At 55.3% G+C, this 18,391-nt stretch overlaps 9 protein-coding genes across 9 annotated transcripts, besides 15 other annotated features; all 9 read right to left on the reverse strand.

Moving 5' to 3' along the window:
* Positions 1–2: 2 nt before the first annotated feature.
* On the reverse strand, positions 3–518 carry Tco025E_05922 (ARF GAP-like zinc finger-containing protein; the record flags this gene model as incomplete). The annotated part of the gene is made up of 1 exon (XM_029372812.1): positions 3–518. A coding segment is annotated over one exon (516 nt), but the record flags the coding sequence as incomplete, so codon positions are not given.
* Positions 519–692: 174 nt separating this feature from the next.
* Positions 693–713: a microsatellite.
* Positions 714–744: 31 nt separating this feature from the next.
* On the reverse strand, positions 745–1,371 carry Tco025E_05923 (uncharacterized protein; the record flags this gene model as incomplete). Its single annotated transcript, XM_029372813.1, has 1 exon — positions 745–1,371. One exon carries the CDS (start codon positions 1,369–1,371, stop codon positions 745–747), a length of 627 nt encoding a protein of 208 aa, XP_029227056.1.
* Positions 1,372–1,593: 222 nt separating this feature from the next.
* Positions 1,594–1,632: a sequence feature (A-rich).
* Positions 1,633–1,695: 63 nt separating this feature from the next.
* Tco025E_05924 (putative Transitional endoplasmic reticulum ATPase) lies at positions 1,696–3,699 on the reverse strand (the record flags this gene model as incomplete). The annotated part of the gene is made up of 1 exon (XM_029372814.1): positions 1,696–3,699. One exon carries the CDS (start codon positions 3,697–3,699, stop codon positions 1,696–1,698), a length of 2,004 nt encoding a protein of 667 aa, XP_029227057.1.
* A 12-nt stretch (positions 3,700–3,711) lies between these two features.
* Positions 3,712–3,736: a microsatellite.
* A 215-nt stretch (positions 3,737–3,951) lies between these two features.
* Positions 3,952–3,996: a microsatellite.
* A 142-nt stretch (positions 3,997–4,138) lies between these two features.
* Positions 4,139–4,167: a sequence feature (G-rich).
* A 216-nt stretch (positions 4,168–4,383) lies between these two features.
* Positions 4,384–4,469: a sequence feature (A-rich).
* Positions 4,470–4,644: 175 nt separating this feature from the next.
* Positions 4,645–4,682: a sequence feature (A-rich).
* Positions 4,683–4,800: 118 nt separating this feature from the next.
* Tco025E_05925 (putative RNA-binding protein) lies at positions 4,801–6,231 on the reverse strand (the record flags this gene model as incomplete). The annotated part of the gene is made up of 1 exon (XM_029372815.1): positions 4,801–6,231. The coding sequence occupies one exon, from the start codon at positions 6,229–6,231 to the stop codon at positions 4,801–4,803; it is 1,431 nt and encodes a 476-aa protein (XP_029227058.1).
* A 65-nt stretch (positions 6,232–6,296) lies between these two features.
* Positions 6,297–6,328: a sequence feature (GA-rich).
* Positions 6,329–6,549: 221 nt separating this feature from the next.
* On the reverse strand, positions 6,550–7,737 carry Tco025E_05926 (RNA editing complex protein MP44; the record flags this gene model as incomplete). The annotated part of the gene is made up of 1 exon (XM_029372816.1): positions 6,550–7,737. The coding sequence occupies one exon, from the start codon at positions 7,735–7,737 to the stop codon at positions 6,550–6,552; it is 1,188 nt and encodes a 395-aa protein (XP_029227059.1).
* Positions 7,738–7,812: 75 nt separating this feature from the next.
* Positions 7,813–7,858: a microsatellite.
* A 697-nt stretch (positions 7,859–8,555) lies between these two features.
* Tco025E_05927 (uncharacterized protein) lies at positions 8,556–9,371 on the reverse strand (the record flags this gene model as incomplete). The annotated part of the gene is made up of 1 exon (XM_029372817.1): positions 8,556–9,371. The coding sequence occupies one exon, from the start codon at positions 9,369–9,371 to the stop codon at positions 8,556–8,558; it is 816 nt and encodes a 271-aa protein (XP_029227060.1).
* Positions 9,372–9,764: 393 nt separating this feature from the next.
* Positions 9,765–9,845: a sequence feature (A-rich).
* Positions 9,846–9,985: 140 nt separating this feature from the next.
* Positions 9,986–10,017: a microsatellite.
* A 33-nt stretch (positions 10,018–10,050) lies between these two features.
* On the reverse strand, positions 10,051–12,330 carry Tco025E_05928 (uncharacterized protein; the record flags this gene model as incomplete). The annotated part of the gene is made up of 1 exon (XM_029372818.1): positions 10,051–12,330. One exon carries the CDS (start codon positions 12,328–12,330, stop codon positions 10,051–10,053), a length of 2,280 nt encoding a protein of 759 aa, XP_029227061.1.
* A 211-nt stretch (positions 12,331–12,541) lies between these two features.
* Positions 12,542–13,861, reverse strand: Tco025E_05929 (putative NUDIX hydrolase; the record flags this gene model as incomplete). The annotated part of the gene is made up of 1 exon (XM_029372819.1): positions 12,542–13,861. The coding sequence occupies one exon, from the start codon at positions 13,859–13,861 to the stop codon at positions 12,542–12,544; it is 1,320 nt and encodes a 439-aa protein (XP_029227062.1).
* A 52-nt stretch (positions 13,862–13,913) lies between these two features.
* Positions 13,914–13,960: a microsatellite.
* Positions 13,961–14,206: 246 nt separating this feature from the next.
* Positions 14,207–17,839, reverse strand: Tco025E_05930 (uncharacterized protein; the record flags this gene model as incomplete). Its single annotated transcript, XM_029372820.1, has 1 exon — positions 14,207–17,839. One exon carries the CDS (start codon positions 17,837–17,839, stop codon positions 14,207–14,209), a length of 3,633 nt encoding a protein of 1,210 aa, XP_029227063.1.
* Positions 17,840–17,901: 62 nt separating this feature from the next.
* Positions 17,902–17,951: a sequence feature (A-rich).
* Positions 17,952–18,256: 305 nt separating this feature from the next.
* Positions 18,257–18,289: a microsatellite.
* A 75-nt stretch (positions 18,290–18,364) lies between these two features.
* Positions 18,365–18,391: a sequence feature (A-rich).

Consider the following 18,391-nt stretch of genomic DNA (forward strand, 5'->3'; position numbering starts at 1 on the left):
GCGGCCGGTTGCCCAAATCCACCCGCGGTGCCTCGTCCTGCAGCTGATTGACCAAATGCGCCAGCAGTTCCCTGAGCCGCCTGGCCAAAGCCGCCTGGCTGCTGACCGAATCCGCTAGTTGGTTGACCAAACCCTGCTGCTCCTGCGGCCGGTTGCCCAAATCCACCTGCAGTTCCTTGCATCGCCTGGCCAAAGCCGCCAGCTTGCTGACCGAAAGCCCCCGTGGCACCCGGCTGTCCAAAGCCACCAGTGGCACCGGTTTGACCGAATCCCGTTGCAGCAGGCTGGCCAAAGCCGGTCCCAGTGGCAGTGGGCTGACCGAAACCAGTTACGGTTCCACGACCCGCTGTCTGCCCAAATCCCCCCGCTTGCTGGCCAAATCCACCAGTTGAAGCTTGACCATATGCGCCAGCAGTTCCCTGAGCTGCTTGTCCAAAGGCGAGAGTTTGTTGACCGAACCCGCCAGCAGCACTCTTGGGCGCTTGGCCAAAACCACCTCCTCCATATGCTGGATTCATCAGGCACTACCTAAAACCGAGCTAACAATACCTTGTTGCAAAGAAGGACAGGGGATAACGGAAAAACGAAACGAGACCCCATTGCAAAGCAGAAGGGAGAAAACAAGCAAATATCTTCAAGTGAGAATCGACGAACAAACGGAACTGCGCAATCCAACCACACGGGAAGGTTTCTGTGTGTGTGTGTGTGTGCGTTGGGGGGGGGGTGGGGATTCGTACCTTTTCCTCAATGCTTTCCGAAAACGACCTCCATCGCTGGATTGGGAAGAACGCCGTTGTCTCGTTGGAAATCATCCCAGTGGATCATTTCCGCACACAGCATCTGTGTAGCCTTGCCATAAGACTCCCGTGAGTTTACTATGCTCATTATTTTCAACGCAAGCAATTTCGAGCTCGCATCCAAGACAAACATCTCGTTGCCGGCAAATATATTGGGGTAAAACAACTCTCTCATCGACTTGTCACCGCCCTGGGCGCCGTTTGCTTCCCGATACGCATCCCAGTGCTCCATCTCTGAGCAGAATCTCTGAAGCGGAAGTCCGCAGAAGGCGGGGTTCAGGGCCACGGAGTACGCTTTTGCCGTCACATTGTACTTGCCTGGCTTAAACGTGTATCCTGCAAACGGCGCCGCGGTCCTGGTGAAGAAGGCGTCCATCATCTTCCCCGTTCCGTCCTGCACCCCAAACGCTTCCCGGTACTCGTCCCAGTGGAGCATCTCGGAGCAGGCACGCTGCACCGCGTGCCCGCCCAATGCGGCCTGCGCGGTGCGACAAATGAGCAGGTGGGGCACATCTGCGGCGGCGCCGCACTTGTTGGCAGCAGAAGCAAAGTAGACTTGACTTGTCACATCCATCTAAAACCTGCTGCAGCCAAATGAACGAACGCACGCAATACCAAGAAACACGCGCGCGCACACACACACACAAATAATTACTTATAATGAGCCCAAGGCGAAAGAGCAGTGCATTAGCAACGACAACAATGGAACCGTAAAAACGCAGGGAGGGAGAACAACAAAAGTTTAGCTCTCATTAAAAGCCACAACAAGGATACAACCAAAGCCATGGAACAGAGGGAAATAGTAATAGAAAGAAAAGAAAAAAAAAAAAAGAAACGTTCGCTCACAGAAACCGCAGACACAGATAAAAGGTCTCACGCCCGCGCCACTCCCGCAGCGCTAGCGCGCGCTTGCGAAAGAAGCGCAGTCCCTGTGAAACGCTTCAAGTGCGGCCACGTCGTACGCAGTTTTATGAAACGTCTTTATTCTTCCAAGAAGAAGGTCGGTGAGTGCCTTGGCATCATGCAGGCAGCTGAGATCGGGGGCCACACCACTGTGGCTACCGTCTTCCTTCCTGCTCTCACTCTGCCCCTCCAGCAATTCCAGCAGGACCTCCGACGACAGGGATGAGAGGTCGGCGCCGCTGAACCCATCGGTGGCATCGGCGAGAGCATCAACGTCAGCGGAGGTGCCGGCAAGGGAGAGGGCAAGGATCTCCCTTCGGTCGTCCCGCGGTGGAAGTGGGACGTACACCAAGTAGTCAAACCGACCCGGCCGAAGCAGGGCACTGTCAATCAGGTGCGGGGTGTTGGTGGCCCCGACAAAGCAGACGCCGCTTGAAGAGGCAAACCCATCCATCTCGGTGAGTAGCGTTGAGAGCAGCCGTGTTTGGTCGTTGTCGCGGGAGCCGGTGTCCCGTTTTCCACCTAACACCTCCACCTCGTCAAAGAAGACGATGCACGGCGTTTGCCGAGCCGCCTTTCGGAATACCTCCCGCAGTTGCCGTTCCGACTCTCCAACGTACGCACTAATAAGCGTGGCGGAGTCCAGGTAAATAAAAGAAAAGTAGCCCTCCGAGCACAGCGCCTTCACCAGACTTGTCTTGGCACAACCCGGTGGACCATACAAAAGAATTCCACGGGGAGGCGAAACGCCAAAGCGCGCAAACAGCTCCGGCTGCAGCCGGGGGAGTATCAACGCACGGCGCAGTCGATCCTTCACATCAGTCAGGCCACCAATCTCTGACCAATGCAGCGCCTTCATACGGGGTTTGAATGGCCGAGGAGGGCCCTCAGCAACCTCGAGCACAGCTGCGCTGGAGAAACCCACAAGTGTGTGCGCCTCGTTCATGTAATCCGCCCCCGCACCGCCGCGCACGTGTGCCAACAGGGCGGCCCGTGTGTAGACATCCGGCAAATCCACGGATACTTTTACCGTAAAAAGAGACCCCGCCGCCTCGGAGGCCCCGCTAGAAGTAATGCCCACCAACACAACTGCCATTCCCACCCCATTGCGTGCAGATGTCAGCTGTTCAATCTCACGCAGGAGCGCCCGTGCTGTTAGCTTTGTCAAGGCATCCTCGGCGGAGGTAAATATCGAATCCATGGAAGGAATGCAGAGTACTACTAGCCTCGCCCCCAGCAACTCCTCCTTTCGATGCCAAATCCCTGTGGGGGACCAATGCACAAGTACCGCGTGACTCGCCGCGGCACATTGTCGCAGCAGCGCCAAGGCCCCACAACCTGCAGGAGCATGTAGGCACACGCCAATCCAACTGCCAGGACGTTGCTTCATGGCTTGAAACACGGCACCCAACTCCCGCGCCTGCTCCTCCAAGCCTATAAGAGGAGTAAGTTTGTCACGAGCATCGACTGGTTTGTGGTTAAGTTTTACCCGTGCCGTTCCACACACCAAGGCCAACCCCCGGTACCCGCCTTGAAGCTCCACAGACTTTACACGATATCGTCCCATCTCTGTCTCAATATCGCAGCCAATCACTACATAGCGGCCAACCATACTAGCAAAGAGACGATCCAGCAATCCGCGAAGACTTACACGCGGCCCTTCCAACAGAATATTCTTTGCAACGTACGTGTTCAGTGGTGTTTGGATGCGAAGCACGTCCATCGCTCCTGTGCCACCGAGTGGGGCCTCCACGAAGCGTCTTCTTCCGGAAGCCGCATCGTGCAGGAAACAAATACTGTGCGTCTCCACACTGGAAAAATCCTGTGCTGTGAGCCCAGCGGCCTGTTGAGGTGAAATCGTGACTCTGCAGTCGAATTCCCACGATGCGGCCTCGGGGTGGACGGCAGCGATGCAGCAGAGGGCCACAGGACCATCATTCAGTTGCACGAGCGCCGCCGGGGACGAGGCACACGCCCACCGTGCCGGGACCCTGAGCATCCTGCCGCTCTCTGTGTGTGTGTGGGTGTGTGTGTGTCCCCGCCCAGTGCAACTATTCAAACAACAGAAGAACAAAAAGCAAAAAGAAAAAAAAAGGCGTGGGATGAAATGGGCTCTTCCCCCCCCCCCCCAAAAAAAAAAAGTCATCAACGTACAGGAATGGCAATAGGCCTTCTGGCCACACCGACTACCCGTCTTCGCAAGACTTTAAATAGGTAAATAGGGAAAGTCACCTAAACCCAACAAGATAAACTCGCTCTCTCTTTCTCTTTTTCTCTCCCTTTTTTTTTTCTCTTTTTGCTTCGGGTAGTTAAGTGGGTGGAGGAAGGAGGTGCAGGTGGAGCCGCCTATTTTTTTTTTTTTTGAGTTCTGCACCGCCTAGTTTTCCTGCGCCCCAATCTTCTTCTTCTTTCCTCTGGACTTGCATGCACTGTAGCGGGGGTGGGTGGGTGGGTGATTGAGTGAGTGATGTAAGCACTAGGGACGGCCGAAGCCGGCGCCGCGGACGCGGCCCTGCAGTTGTTTATCTGCGTCTGTCTTTATTGCATCTTCCGCCATCTTTCATTATTCCTCGCGCGCGCGTGTGGGGTCCAAGCACGCGTCCGCCACGCGCGCCGTACAAAAGCGTGACTGCGTTTCCCCGTCCTCCTCCCCAACAACGAGGAAAGACCCACAGACGGAAGTAAAATAAAACGAAAAACAAGAGACGCACACACACACACATACAAAAAAGAAAAGAAAATACAAGAAAAAAAACAACAACAACAACAGGTATGGATGCTAATATGAATGATGAAAAGTGTTCTATGTAAAAACGATAAACAAGAGGCGCGGGACCCAATTCTGTACCTTCGGTTCGGTCGTACTTCACGCAAACACCGCGGGAGTGCGGAAGAGCAACCGACAACAAAAGAAGCATACTATACAAACAATAGCAGCCAGTGGAAACAAAACAAAAGAAAAAAAAAGGAACAAAAAGAAAATTGACAGGGAAGAGAAATTGAAAGCAAACACGTGTCTTTTCTTTATTTGTTCTATAAAACGGCTGGGGAGACGTCGGAAGTTTTTTCCCCAGCGCCTTCTCTATGGATACAAGACTTCTCAAGCACTAGCACATTTCCCACCGGCCTCTACGGCAATAGCCAGGGAACCTCCGTGCTGGCTGAAAAGGCAGTCGCGCTTCGAGGCGCCGTCGGCATCGATGACGCCGTCCTCTGCCTGGGTATCTTGAATCGGGTTGCGTGCAATCTGCACACGAATGTTGCAGCCAAGGAGACTCGTCCGGTTAAGGCGCATGGCGGCACGGGCCTCCTCTGCAGTTGCCATCTCAACAAAGGCAAAAAGGGTCGTATACCCGCTACCGCGGCATATGCGGACCTTGTTCACCACACCGCACGCCGACAGCAACTCCATGAGGGTCTGCTGAGGGAGCAGCGGAGGGAGATGGGATATGTACAACGTGCGCGACTTCGACTCGGACAAGAGACGTGACGCATCATTGGAACTGTTATTATGCTCCTTGGTGAGCGACCAGGTAGTTTTTGGGGCAGCGGACGTAATCGGAGAAAACAACTCCATTCTCTGCTTAAACTGCCGCAGGTGACCACGAAGGACGGTGCGGAGGTGCTCGTCTACCTCCAGTGACATCTGCCCCACGAGGGCCCAGAAGGATGCCCTGGAGATGGAAAACGGCATGGAAGCACAGGCGTGAGCGATGCCGCAGACGTTGTCAACCTTGGTGCTGCACCGCACGCCACGCTGGAGAAGGCCCGAGGCCAAGAGGAACGGGTCCCCTGTCAGTAGCCCCATAACATGCAACTCGCCCAGTAGGGCGCCACAATTTGCCCCGACGTCCGCGGAGCCCTCCTTCGCAATAGTGCACAAAAGCTGTCTTGCGAGGGTGTCGCGAAACTCCTCTAGGGAAATCCAAATTGGCTTTAACTCTGTCAATGCACCCAAAATACGTGCGAAAACAGTCCGAGTGGCTCGCGTGACTTCCTCCACCAACTCCGCAGCGCAGTAGCACGGCTGTCGGTGCAACTCAATGTACTTGGCAATAAAATGCACGGGACAGTCGGAGTAGAGCAGCGGCGTGAGCCCCTTTTGACATGGAAAACACACCGCATTCTTGGCGAGCAAGACCTCCTCCAGTGACACACGGGTAACGCGCAGGGCGTGCGTCTGGCGACACGGGATAAAGGCATCCATCTTCTCCACTCCAAGGTCGGCCATGTACTTATTCTCAAACCCGACGTAGCCCACAACCCCATTGTCCCACAAGACGAAGGCTTCATCGCCCCCATACGGATAAAACATGTACTCGAGAGATTTACTTGTCGTGGTTGGGTCCAACTGGGTCACGCGGATCCAGTGCTTGGAGCCACATTCCATCAAGTGGCAGTCATCCTGGATGGAAGAAACGTCCAAAGTGCGGTTGATTGTGGAGATGTCGTGCCCCGCCGTGACCTCCTCCGTGGAGGTCGAGCTGACTGGAGACACGGGTCGCACTGGTGAGGCCCCAGCTTCCAGCATCATCTAAAGCAACACAAATAAAACCCCACCCACCCAAAATGAAAACGAAACAAACACGCGCACAGAAGAAAAAAAAGGAATAGAAATGCAAAAAAAAAAGCTTCGTAAGGCGCAACAGCATCGGTAAAGAATAAATACAAAATTAAACCAAAGAATAGGTAGACGAATAGCGTCAGCGAAAGAAAAAGGAAACGTAATATATGTGTACATGCACATATGCGCGTGTATTATTCTCCCTCTGAGGCCGAAGCGAATACTGAAGTCAAGCATTAACCTCCTGCTTTTCGTTGCGGCGGCGGCAGATGCAGCGTGCAGCCCTCACACCGTGTCCTTTGCCGTGCCACGCATCTCCCACTCCAACGCCGCAGCAACTAACTCCCTACGTCTTTCGTCTGTCATCGTTACAGCCGCAGGGGCGGCAGAATCCCTGGGCGTTGGCAAAGAAAACAGAGGCAAACAACTCCTCTTGTCGTCGCTCAATAGTTGATATCGTCGCTCATCGAAGCGCTTATAGTTCCAACGAGGCCGCATTGTGGATTGAAAGCCACCAACAACACGCTCGGGGGAGAGGGAGGGACGACATACGTTGGCATCCTGTGCTGCCGCCTTGCGAAGGCGTTCTTCGGCGCAAATAGGTTTCTTCTCCAGGGCCAGCGAAAGCGCGCCAATCGTTCTGGGCTTTAAATGCAGCTGTGAGGGGAGCGACATGGGCTCATTGAGCCAGACCTCCTTGAGGCGACGCACACGGGGTTCCACAACGCCGTAAATAAGCTCCGCCGGCAGACTCTCGAGTAGGTGGCAGCACAACACATGAAGAATAAGTGCATCGGACGGCGGGAAAAGCGCATTGTTATGTGTTCGATCTGTGGCCTTTGTTCGCGCCGCGAACCAGCTCATTTCCCCTACGACGGCGCAAAACATGCGGCTACGCTGCTCCCTTGTCAAGGACCAGTCGCGGTCCCTGCCCTCCGGCTTAGCACCAACCAGCGACTTCATCCCCAAGCGATCAAAAAGGGTGCATATCGCCTCTTCGTTCACCATCGAGGCGGTTAGTGTGGCGAACATCACGGAGTCTATGGCGGGAAGCAGCCGCAGCGTACGCGCGCGGACCTCGTGCCGAAGCAGACTTTCCCCGAACAGAGCCAATCGTCCAAAGCCCGCCGTGGTGTTCCACGTTTTTGTCTCCTTCACGTGGAAGAGCAGGCTATGGAGAAGCACATTGTGCCGCCGCAGAAATCCGAGGGAAACCCGCAGTCGATCCAGCCGGCGCGTCGTTTTGGCAAAGTTGAACTCGTCAATGAGGCGACACGGATTCGCTATGGTGGCGTAGACGTGGTTCGCCGGCAGCGGCTCCGTGGGCGAGGCCAGCCGGGCCCTCAGCAGCTCAAACAGCCGCATCTCCACGGTGCGGCGGTGCGCCTCCCAGTCCGTCACCCGCTTTCCCGTAAGGGCGCACAGGGCAGCTGCCGGGACGGCGGCGCAGCGGGCCACCACACCGCGTCTCATCTCCTACAACCCCCAGACACCCCGCCGCGAACGACAACCTCCGACGTGCCTCGCGAAGTTTAGAGGGCCACAGACGTGTGTGTGTGTGTGTGTGTTTGCGTGCGAGTGTGGGTAGGTGGTGAAACATGACGCCACCGACCCCCCCCCCAACACGTTAAAGAAAAACAAAACAGTGCAGTAACAAAAAAAACGACAGTAATGAAAAGTGAAAAATTTGGTGTGGTGGAGGAAGAACGCAGGAAGCGCCGACAAAACCCCCTTGAGGAGGAACGGCGCATCATTGCCCACTCCCGAGCGCAAAGAAGAGTGGCGGGGAGAAGCAACGGGGCAGCGTCAAGTCCAGGGAAGAGAAGACCCAGGGAGGAAAGAAGCAAACAAACAAAAAGGAGCGTGCAAAGATGTCACGGCCCTTGGCGAGCTTAGTGAAAGGCAAAAACAAAAAAAACGACAACAAAAACGTGCAGAGAAAACCCCAACGACAAGACGAGGTTTTACGTTCACAAGGCACCTGTTGTCTAATGCGTTTTTCTTTTCTTTCCTTCTTTTTCCAGTTTTGATGTTGCTGCCCCGTGTCTTCTGCCCGTTTTGCTGGCGGCGGTGAAATCTCTTTTCCAACCGCTCCTCCTCTCGCTCACTGCCTGTGCGAAACAAAAACAAGTAAAAAATGTCAGCGGCAACAAAAAGGTAAAAGACAAGGAAAAATACAACAACAACAAGGCCATCCTGAAGGAAAGCAAGAAATGCCGATAGAAACGGAGAGGAAGGGAGGAAAAAGAAAACAATAGCTACTAACTATCTTCGCTGGTGTTTCCTGCATTCTACGAGGCCACCGATTTGTGATCCTGACTCCTCCTGCCGTCGCCGCCAAGGTTCGTTAAAAGCAACTCGTTCAGGTTCACCGGCGTCGTCGCGGAGTTCATCGCAAAGTCCTCGTCGTAGCGGCCCGAGCGCCAGTCCTTGCCACGGTAGTAGCTGCGGCAAAACAGCACCCCCGCCGCCGCCAGGGCGAGGACCACAATCACAACCACCACAACCACAACCACGACGGTGGTGTCGCTGCTCTTGTGGGTCGGGGCGGCGGGGGCCGCGTAGGAGGCGCTTCGCACGCCGGGCACCTCGCCTTCATTGGCGGCCGCCACCGCCTCTCCGGCGCGACGCGCAGACTCGAAGAAAACCTGGTCCCAAGTGTCGGCAAAGACGCCGCCGGCGACCATCTCCACGCTTGTGCCGCTCCAGACCACGCGGCGCAGCAGGGCCACGAGCCTCACCGGTGTGAGGGAAACGTTCTCCACCTCGAAGTAGACGTCAACCCACGCCTGCGGCGACAGCGAAGGCGTGACGGCAGGCGTGACGGTGTGGTGCCCGCTCGCGGTGACGGTGCGCTCGGGCGGGGGCGGTGCCAGCGTCGCGCTGGGCGTCACGGAGCTGGAGAGAGGGACAGTGGTGCGGTGGTGGTCGGCGGTAACACTGGCGCTGGGCGTGGCCGTGGCCGTGGCGGAGGCAGTGACCGGGCCGGTGCGCAGCGGAAGTGGCCGTAGCGCGTCCACGGCATCCACTACGGCGGCAGGCGACGCGGCACATGCGCCGGTGCAGAGCAGGAAAGCGAGAAACTGGATGATCACGCTTGCCATCATTAAGCCACCACGGGAAGGCATGTAAAAATTTACCTGCAACAAAACCAAACAAAAAAAAATAGGCGAGAGGCAAAGGAATGAAGGAAAGCGTCCAACAAACGCGGCTCCTCCGCGCAACTGGGGCAGAGATTGTGGATAATAACGGACACCCCCCTGCCGCCGGGCGCAGAGAGAGGCGCACCGCGGGCGATAAAGTGAGTGAGGGGGAGGAAGGAGCCGTAACAGAGGGGAATAACTGGTGAAGGGAGAAATATCAGCCTGATAGCACCAAAATTGACTTCATACACAAATACAGACTCTAAAAAAAAAAGAGTGAATTGAAGTATGTGAAGAAGGAAGGGGCAAGGAGGAGAAACCGAGCACAGGCACACTCCTTGCCCAGAACCAGCAGGCAAACACACACACAACAAAAAAAAAACAACGGATACTGAGAAGTACAAAACACAACAAAAACAAAAACAAACCCAATACAAAGTTCACTCCTTCGCACAGAAGGAGTACGAGTTCACATGTACCCACTCCACGTTTCCTTCGTCGTCCAGGCGCAGCCAGAGAGGAAGGAAGACGTGAACAGGACCAATACAAACAACATAGAGGTACAAAGACAAGCGAGGAAAAACAGCAACGACAAGAACAACAATAAAAAGATGGTGTGGGCAAGTGGGAGAAATAGGGTCAATCAACTCAACTGCGACTCCCCCAACTCTGGCGAGTTTTGATGAGGACTGCGACCTGGACGCAAATCACGCGTCGCATCCGCACCTTCCTCATCACCACCCTCCTCAGCGTCACTTTTACCGGAGTCCCCTGCATCGGCATCTGCATCACCATCCTCTTCGTCGCCACTGCCGTCTCCCCCCTCATCAAGCGCCGGGTTGCCGCTCAGAGGAGGCGTTGCTCTCCGAAGCAGCACCGCGCTGCGGAAGCGATGGAGCACTGTTTGCAGCTTTACTCGGAGGTTTGCATCCGCCGTCGCAACGTCCATAGCCGTCAGTTGCGTCGCCTCCGCCACGAGTCGGTGCAGCGTCCCTTTAGGAATACCCCCGTCCAACTTGCTGATGGTCTCCGTGACATCGTTCACGCGTACAGTAGTGGAGTCCTCAGACAGCAGTCGAATAGCCTCGACGGCTTGCAGCGTAAACTCTTCGACCTCATAGAGAAATTGCTTCTTCAGCATGTACGCAAAATGACCACTCTCGTTAAAAAGGACGTCAATAGGCACCTGCTCCGATCCCTCGCTGAGACGCCGGAGGTACAAGCGAAGCTCCAGCATGTGCACGTAACTCTTCTCCGGCATGACAACCCTTAACGCGTTTTCAACAAACGCAGTTTGAATGGCTCCATCCGCGGCGCGCGAGGAGTCGTTACACGCATCCTCCAGCAATCTTATGTCCTTTTGCCACGACAACACCACATCCTCTGGCAGAAATGAACGCAGCACCAACAACATCGCGCGGCACTCGGGATCATCCGGGTTCCTTTGGCACACCGAGAGAAGATTCAGTCCAATTTCCTCTGCGGCCTTCCCTGGTCCTACTTTTTTGCGCAGCCAGTCCATAAAGTACGTCTTCAGCGGCACATAAGATTGCATCTGACGCGACGACCAAAACTCACGAAGCGTACTTACCACAACCTCTCGCGACATGCGCAGGTTACGCACAGGGTGACACACTTTCAAGAAGGAAAGTGGATCCTCCTCGCATTTCCCTGGGGGAAGCAGAAAGTCCAAGTCGTCAATTTCCCGCTCCGTGAGGTTCTCCTCCCGCAACCACGACTGAATAAGTTTGCTGGTAGACTCCACTGAGGCGGCCGCAGCCAACCCCGGCTTCACCGGAGGAGCAGGAGCCGCCTCTTCCTTGAGATGTCTACGTCTCCGCGCCCTGGAAGGCCTTTTCGCCTCGGCTTTCTCACGCCTTAGCTGCTCACACGCAAGAAGCAAGTCGTCAATCCGACGCTGGAGCGCGTCAACAGACTGCTCCGTTTCCTTCGTCTCTGAATCCACCAAACTGCTGGATGAGAATGCGTGCTCGCTAGCAGTGGATTCAACTGGATTCTTGAACTTGGTTGGTCCAGAGCCACCAAACATCATCTGCCGCACAAGCGCATTGAAGCGCTTATCCGCCTCGCTAAGTTTCTCCTTCATCAGGTTGACCTGGGCATTCAACCGACCCAACTCTCGTTCGTCCGACCTGTGCAGTTTTACAAAGTGGGAGTTGCGAGCCGTCTCTTCAATCATGGCGTCCTTTAACAGCCTCGACGTCACCATGATCTCATCAAACTTCTTCTTTGTGCTTCTCACCTCGGCGGACAAATCGCTGTTGGATTTTTCCAGCGTCGCCACCTGGTCTCGCAGGGAGCGAATTAGCCCCTGCGTGGCCTGCAACTGCGCCTGTTGATTGCTAATGACAGTGGTAAATCCTTCGCGCTGGCGCATCAGCTCCATCACGTGGAAACTACGGTCGCTCTCGTTTTCTAGGTTACGCGCCCGTAGGCGTCGCAGCTCACATGCGGCTTCCTCAATGGTTGCCTCGTACTCCTCACGAATGAAAGAAAGTACTCTTCTGTACTCCATAAAGTGTTCGATTAACACCGAAAATGCCTCTCGCACAATGTGAAGCGTGTCAGCATGGGTGCAGTCAGGGTGCTCGCGAAGGTACACCTGATGCTCTCTCCTAATAAATGCCTCCAGCTGTAGCGCAAGCGGGGTCTTGGATCCTCCCACGGCACGTTTGTGCTTCGAAGGCCAAACCGAGACTTGGCAGGATGGGCCCAGCGCCAGCGGCGGCAGTTCTCTGGGCTGCACGGCTCGGGACGCCGCGCTCCTAGGGACAACCGAAAGCGGCAGCAGCCTCGCCACTTTCCGTGCCTCGCCCGCTTCTTCACCACCAGCAATGTGCTTCCGATCCCCGTAAAGGCGCTTGCTGAAGTCCATCTCCGTTTCGACGGACTTTGGGCCCATTGTAGACTCCGTATTCCTCGTGTCTGTGGAAAAGGCTGAGTGAGGAAAGAAGGAGACACCGCCTCGACAGCTGCCACAAGCCGAAAAACGGCAAGGAGAGCCCAACAGCAACTTGACAGGAGTCGCAGGCACAGCAATGAATCGAGACGTCTCTCACAGCTGCACCCTTTCCTTCCTCTTCTTTTTTTCGTAGGGAAAACAAACAAAGAGCTCACCAGACAGCAGGAGCAAACTTTCTTCGCTTTTGCTTGATGTAGTTACTCGATATGCGGCGCGTGCCGAAGCCCATCTTTTGCGGTGTCGCAGATCCCTGATGTCGACCGTTTCTGGCACCAATCCCACGCCACGTTTTAAACTGCGGTGGCACAAACCGCTCGGCCTCTGATCGATCCGGCATGATGCGTTTCACCTTCACTGCGTACTCGGGCCTAAACAAGGCGCCCCCGAGACGGTGCTTCTTCTCCTTATGGCTTGTCGCATGCCTGTGCGCCACACGGACCACGCGGACGGCGTCCCACAGGCGTGGGGCATCCTCTGCCAGGGTGGGATACATCTCAAACAGCCGTCGCAACCGCAAGACCAGCTGTGGGTCGCAGCGGCGACGGCCACCAAACAGGCTCTGCGGCGGAAGCTTCTCCGTTATCACCTTCACCAGAGCCGAACGCTCGGACAGCAACCAGGCGTCATCGCCCGCGTGCTCCAAGACATCCATGACGCGCGTATGAATTCCATGCACGCCTGCCAGGAGGTCCAGGAACAGTTCAGTGGTTATGTTCATGGACGCAATCAGTCTTCGGAGGGAGGCAAGGGTGCTGGCATCCATCACCCCCAGAGCGGACAGCGAGTGCAGGAGCCGCACAACGTCAGCGGAATCGTGCTCACACCCCGCATCTATTGCCAGCCGCAACCGCGACTCCAACTCACCACAGAGCACATCCACAAGGTTGGGTTGACTGGACAGGGCTGCAGCGGAGGGAGGCTCCCTGGCAGCGTCAAGTGCCTGTGGATCCGCATCGGCCCCGTCCGCGTACAAAGCCACCTCTGCCAGACTAAAGTAGCGCCGACCAAAGAGCTCAACCCCCTCGTAGGCGTCCACGACGCCGTGCAACGGCAAGTGGGGGGCACATTCCACACATCTCCCAAAAGCGATGGCTAGTAACTGCGGGTCATGCACAAACCCTTCTTTACACATTAGACGGAAAGTTTTCGCCGTACATGCAGCAAATTCCCGCACCACACCCGTTTCATCCCTTCCAGCGAGGAATGGCCAGTCCGCCTTGAATACTTTCCAGAGGCCTGTCAGCATGAGATCCTCGTGACGCACACCGTGCTGTGCAAAGAGCTCAAGGATGTTGACTGTCCGAGGAATATTCAGTCGCCGCATCACTGCCGCGGTGTCGGCGGCAAGGGAGGCCAGCTCCGATGGCTGAATCGTCGGGCAGAGCACCTTCCTCAGCACGGCAACCTCGGCGGACGAGGGCAGTGCAATTTCCTTTCCCACGCATCGCAGCAAGACACCTAAACAAAACATTACAACCACGCCTCAGCCTCGCCAAGTGCAGGTGCAGGCCGCCACCAAAAGCCACACACGCAGCAAAAAAAAAAGCCACACACACACACACAAATACACCAAATAAAAAAAAATGAAAGAAGGAAGAAAAAAAAAGCTCAATGAATGCAATATGTACGTGCATCTGTGCTCGCATTCATGTGAGTTCATGACAGTCATTATACAACTCGGTAAAAAGGAGGCGGCAAGACGCACATACACGTACATGCCGTGAGAGGAGAGGCTAGGCCGAGAGAGTAATAAAAGAACACAACAAAGAGAGAGAACAGCAACGAATAAGAATAATCTCAGAGAGAGCGAGACGCTTCACAACACGAGTCGCATTGACTCCGCCAATAAAGATGAGTTCTGCGCCATTAGAAGAAGCGGCTGAAACTGTGGCAGGTAGGCAAAAGGCACAAACTCCGTCAGACGCATCACGCAACTTAACGCATACTTCATGTTTACTCGCGCCTTCTCAGCATCCGACGCAGTACCCTTGCAGGGTGTTTCCAACACGGCCTTCAATTTGGCATGCAAGGAGGTGAGCAGAGAGTCACTCCAGGGTAAACTGGGGTACGCTTTCACAAGCTGCACCAAAAGCGTTTTGGCCTGATTATTCAATCCCACATCCGCCTCACCCTTCTCCTGCGGGCCGCAGGCGTGAACTAGAGATTGGAGAAGCTCCTCAAAATGTCCAAGGAATTCCAACACTTTACCACTGCGCTGCCGCTCCGTCGCCCGAAGCAGAATAGCAATACTCTCAAAAGCCAGCCGGCGAACTTCTATTCCTTTGTCTTCTCGATGCGTATAGCCACCAAGGTTGATAATCAAAACGAGGCTCGCATCCTCAACAAGTTCAGCAAGCAAGTTGGGGTAGACGATGTCCCGCATGGTTGGGGTAAGTAGAAGCTGGGGCTGGGAGGATGCCACGCCGGCAAAAAGTTGTAAGGCAGAGAGCCGAACAGGAAGCGCAGAGGTGCGTCTCAAGTGTTGGAGCGACGCCTCTATGGCGCTTGCCAGCTCAGGATTGGGCTCTTCGCCTTTGCAGTGGGTAAAGACGTAGCGCTGGGTGGAGATACACGCCGCCGTCACAAACTCCGAGCCGCTATTCAAATAACGGCGGGTAATATCGACGAGATCCACCAAAGCAAACGTCAGGAAGCTTCCAAGGACCGCGGCGGTGGTCTCCACGTCCTCCTCTAGGACGTTCTCCAGAAGACGTTCCATGATAGATTTACAGAATACACGTTCGCTGAAGGAGGACGCCGCATGCGAGGCCGCCGCACGCGTCATCTCCCTGAGTAGACTCCAGTACAACGATCGGTCCTTCTCCTCCGTCACCGCACACCCAACGACTTGCGTCACGAGCGAAATATTTTGTGGGTTGGCAGCGGCCCGGCTGATCGACAACATCCCCAAACGGCGTGACGCTTCTGAAGCTGCGCGGGCAAAATTTTCTACCAGCCGCGCTTTCCACGCATCGGGCAGCGACCGGGAGCGACCCGCTGTCCCTACACAGAGACAAGTCACGTCCTCGTTTTGGCCACAGCAGGAGGAAATTTTCTCCAGCATCGTTCCATCGTCAAGGACAAGGCCGCCCAAGAGTTCGCTATGGATCTCAGGGGAGGTGGACGTCAAGATCCGCTTCAATACCGCCTCAAGTAGGGCAGAGCGGTGTTGTGGAAGCTCCAAACAAATCACATGGAAAAAGGCCGCCGCGTTCGCCACAATCCGGGCGGGCAAGGAAGCAGCGGAGGGCAACGCCGTTTCCAAGGCACTCCAAACAAGCGCAAGCATCACGTCCAACATTTGATCAATCGTCTGCGGGTGTGTTCTGCAAACCTCCGTTAACATTTCAAGAACGGCCTCCATCAGCACGACCTCCCTGCACGCAAAGGCATCCGACTCCACCATTTGCATCACAAGGCGCAGTGCCTCACTTGTGAGTTCAGATCCGTTTCTTAGAGCGTCTCGCACAACACCAACGATCGCGTGTTGCTGTGGGCGAGGGCACTTTGTGAGAGACGTCGCAACCCGATCCAAAAGTTCGGCTGACACGCAAATTTTGCTGGAACTGCCAAGCACATAGCCTAGCACCTGCATCGCATTCCAGTTTGTCTCGGAAAGCAAAATCAAATGCCGCAAAGAGTCACGCACGGCGTCCTCCGGCAGAGTCGCGAGAAGGCTGGAAAGGCACTGCCCCATGGCCGCTGTGGCGGCTCGGGATGCCTCCACGTCCGTGAACTTCGTCTCAAGCAGGAAAAAGCACAGCTTCACGCAACGCCTGGTGCAGGAGGCATCCGCGGCGAGGGCAACACGCGTCATTGTCCCCATCACGCGAAGCGTGCGTTCGCTAACTCCGTAAAACCGAATTTTGACAATAGTGTGAAAAACGGTATCAAAAAGCTTAATCGCCACGGAGGCCTCCTTCGGCTCCAGCAAGGCGGCGTCCATCACGTATTGCGACAGAGCGATGACCTCTGAATGAAGGGGATTCGTGTCATGCGTGTCGCTGGCGACAAGGTCAGCCACGACACGAGACACCGCCTCGCCGCGTTGGATGAGCGTGGCTCCATACAGCTCAAACAGGAGTTGCAGGGACTTTATAGCCGTTGTACGCACCTTCTGACAGGACCCGGTGACGCACTCCAGCAAAGGCTCCACCACCTCCAGCAGTATGGGGGTTGCCTCACAGCCGCACAGTTGCTGCGCAATGGCGTTTACCAGGTGGATATTGGCCAGCTGCACCTCCTCCACCCTGTCGCTCACCGCCGCGAAATCGGCTTTGCGCAGGCGCTGAACCAGCACCGCCGCACTAGGTGAGACTTGTATTAAGGAGGAAAGAAGCTTGGCGGCCCACATGCGCAATTTCCATGACATGTCCACCTCCTCCAGGTCCAAGTAATAATCCGCGTATGCATCCTCCGCCTCCGCCTCCGCCTCTGCCCCGTCGTCTGCGTCCGCGCAGTAGTTGGGGTCAAAACGCAGCAACGCGGTGCAACATTCAAAAACATCAGCGTGCAAGAGGGCGAGTTCAGTTGGATACTGACACACCATGGAGTTCATGACACGCATCACGGTGTCACACACATCGTCGTCCTCCGACGTGTACTCGTCTGTTCGTCGTCGCAGCTCCTTCAAAAGAGCACGCGTCACCGCGCAGACGTCTGTCATCATGCGCAGCGGGGAATGTTTCACCAAAGCGTCGTACAATTGCAGGTGCGACAGCAACCTGGCATTGGGTTTAGCCTGCTGAAGCCCGCGAAGTGCTGTTTTACGAACATCGTTGAATGCGTCCTCGCTTAAAAAGGGTGAGAGCAGCGAAAGACACGCAACGGCGCGACGACACGCAAAGCCAGTGCCAGAAAAGTCCCCCAACGCCACCTTTGCCATGTCGTCACGCACCTTGCACGGGAACGTACGCGCAAAGGGAGGGATGAGGGCATTCAGGGCGCCGTAAATGCCGTCCCTACAGACCTTCACGCTTTTGTCGCCCAGGCTGGCGAGAAGCGCGGTATTGATGCGCTGGACAGCGGGCAGTAAACGTTGCCAGACCTCCACACTCAGCTGCGCCTTCTCGGCCATCGCCTCGCAGCAGAGGCCAAGAGCAAGCATCGCGCTCTCTAATATTTCCAACGATCCCCTGTCAGAAAACTCCGTTCCACGCGAGGTGGCCGCGGTGCACAAAAAGGAGGATAACCGGATTTGCTGGCGCTCGCCGCAAGCAAGGAAAAGCCGTGGTGCGACCTGAATGGCATTGTTGCGTACCTCCTTTTCTGGCTCGGCCTTGGTGAAGCAGCGCAGCACGGCGTCCACCACAAGCTCGACGTCGCTCTCACCCAGGTGACCCCCCGGCTCCCTCAGCGCCTGCTGCAGGTCAAACAAGGCCATCTCGCGCAAGTCCTTATCTACATCTCTCATCCCCGACAAAAACTTTGCCGAGTCGAACACGACCATTTTCTACGCAAATGCGCGTATTTCTTCTTGGATGTTCCCCACCGCGCAGGAAGAAGAGATGGAGCAAAAGCAAAAGCAAAACAAAAAAAAAAGTGAAAAGAAAAAAAAAAAATAGGCCCAGTTGCAAGCAAGACAGAGAGTGTGCCGCGCAGAGGCGCACGTATGCCAACCCGGGAGGGGGGCACTCGCAGAGGGGCGGGGAGTGAAAACACAGTCACACACACAAAAAAAAAATTAATACTCGCTCTCAAGGACCAATTCGGCCGTGCCACTGCAAACTGAAAGTGTCTCTATTTGGGGATTCCGTAGCCGACCGACAAGGAAAAAAAGCAAAAAAAAGACAAAACAAAACCGAAAAAATTGCCGCTTGCAACATCCACACGTACCGCACTTTACGTCCCTTTGGTTGACCCGTTCTTTTGTTTGTGTTTTTATTTTTATCTTATTTTTTTCCGTGCGGGTCAGCAGGAATATGCGCCTGGAGGCGGCTTTCTCTTCTTCTTTTTTTTTCCAGATGGTGGAAGCAAAAGGAAAAAAAACAAAAAAACAAAA

This window comes from Trypanosoma conorhini (assembly GCF_003719485.1).
Source record: "Trypanosoma conorhini strain 025E chromosome Unknown Tco_14.4_contig_00371, whole genome shotgun sequence".
Taxonomy (NCBI): domain Eukaryota; phylum Euglenozoa; class Kinetoplastea; order Trypanosomatida; family Trypanosomatidae; genus Trypanosoma; species Trypanosoma conorhini.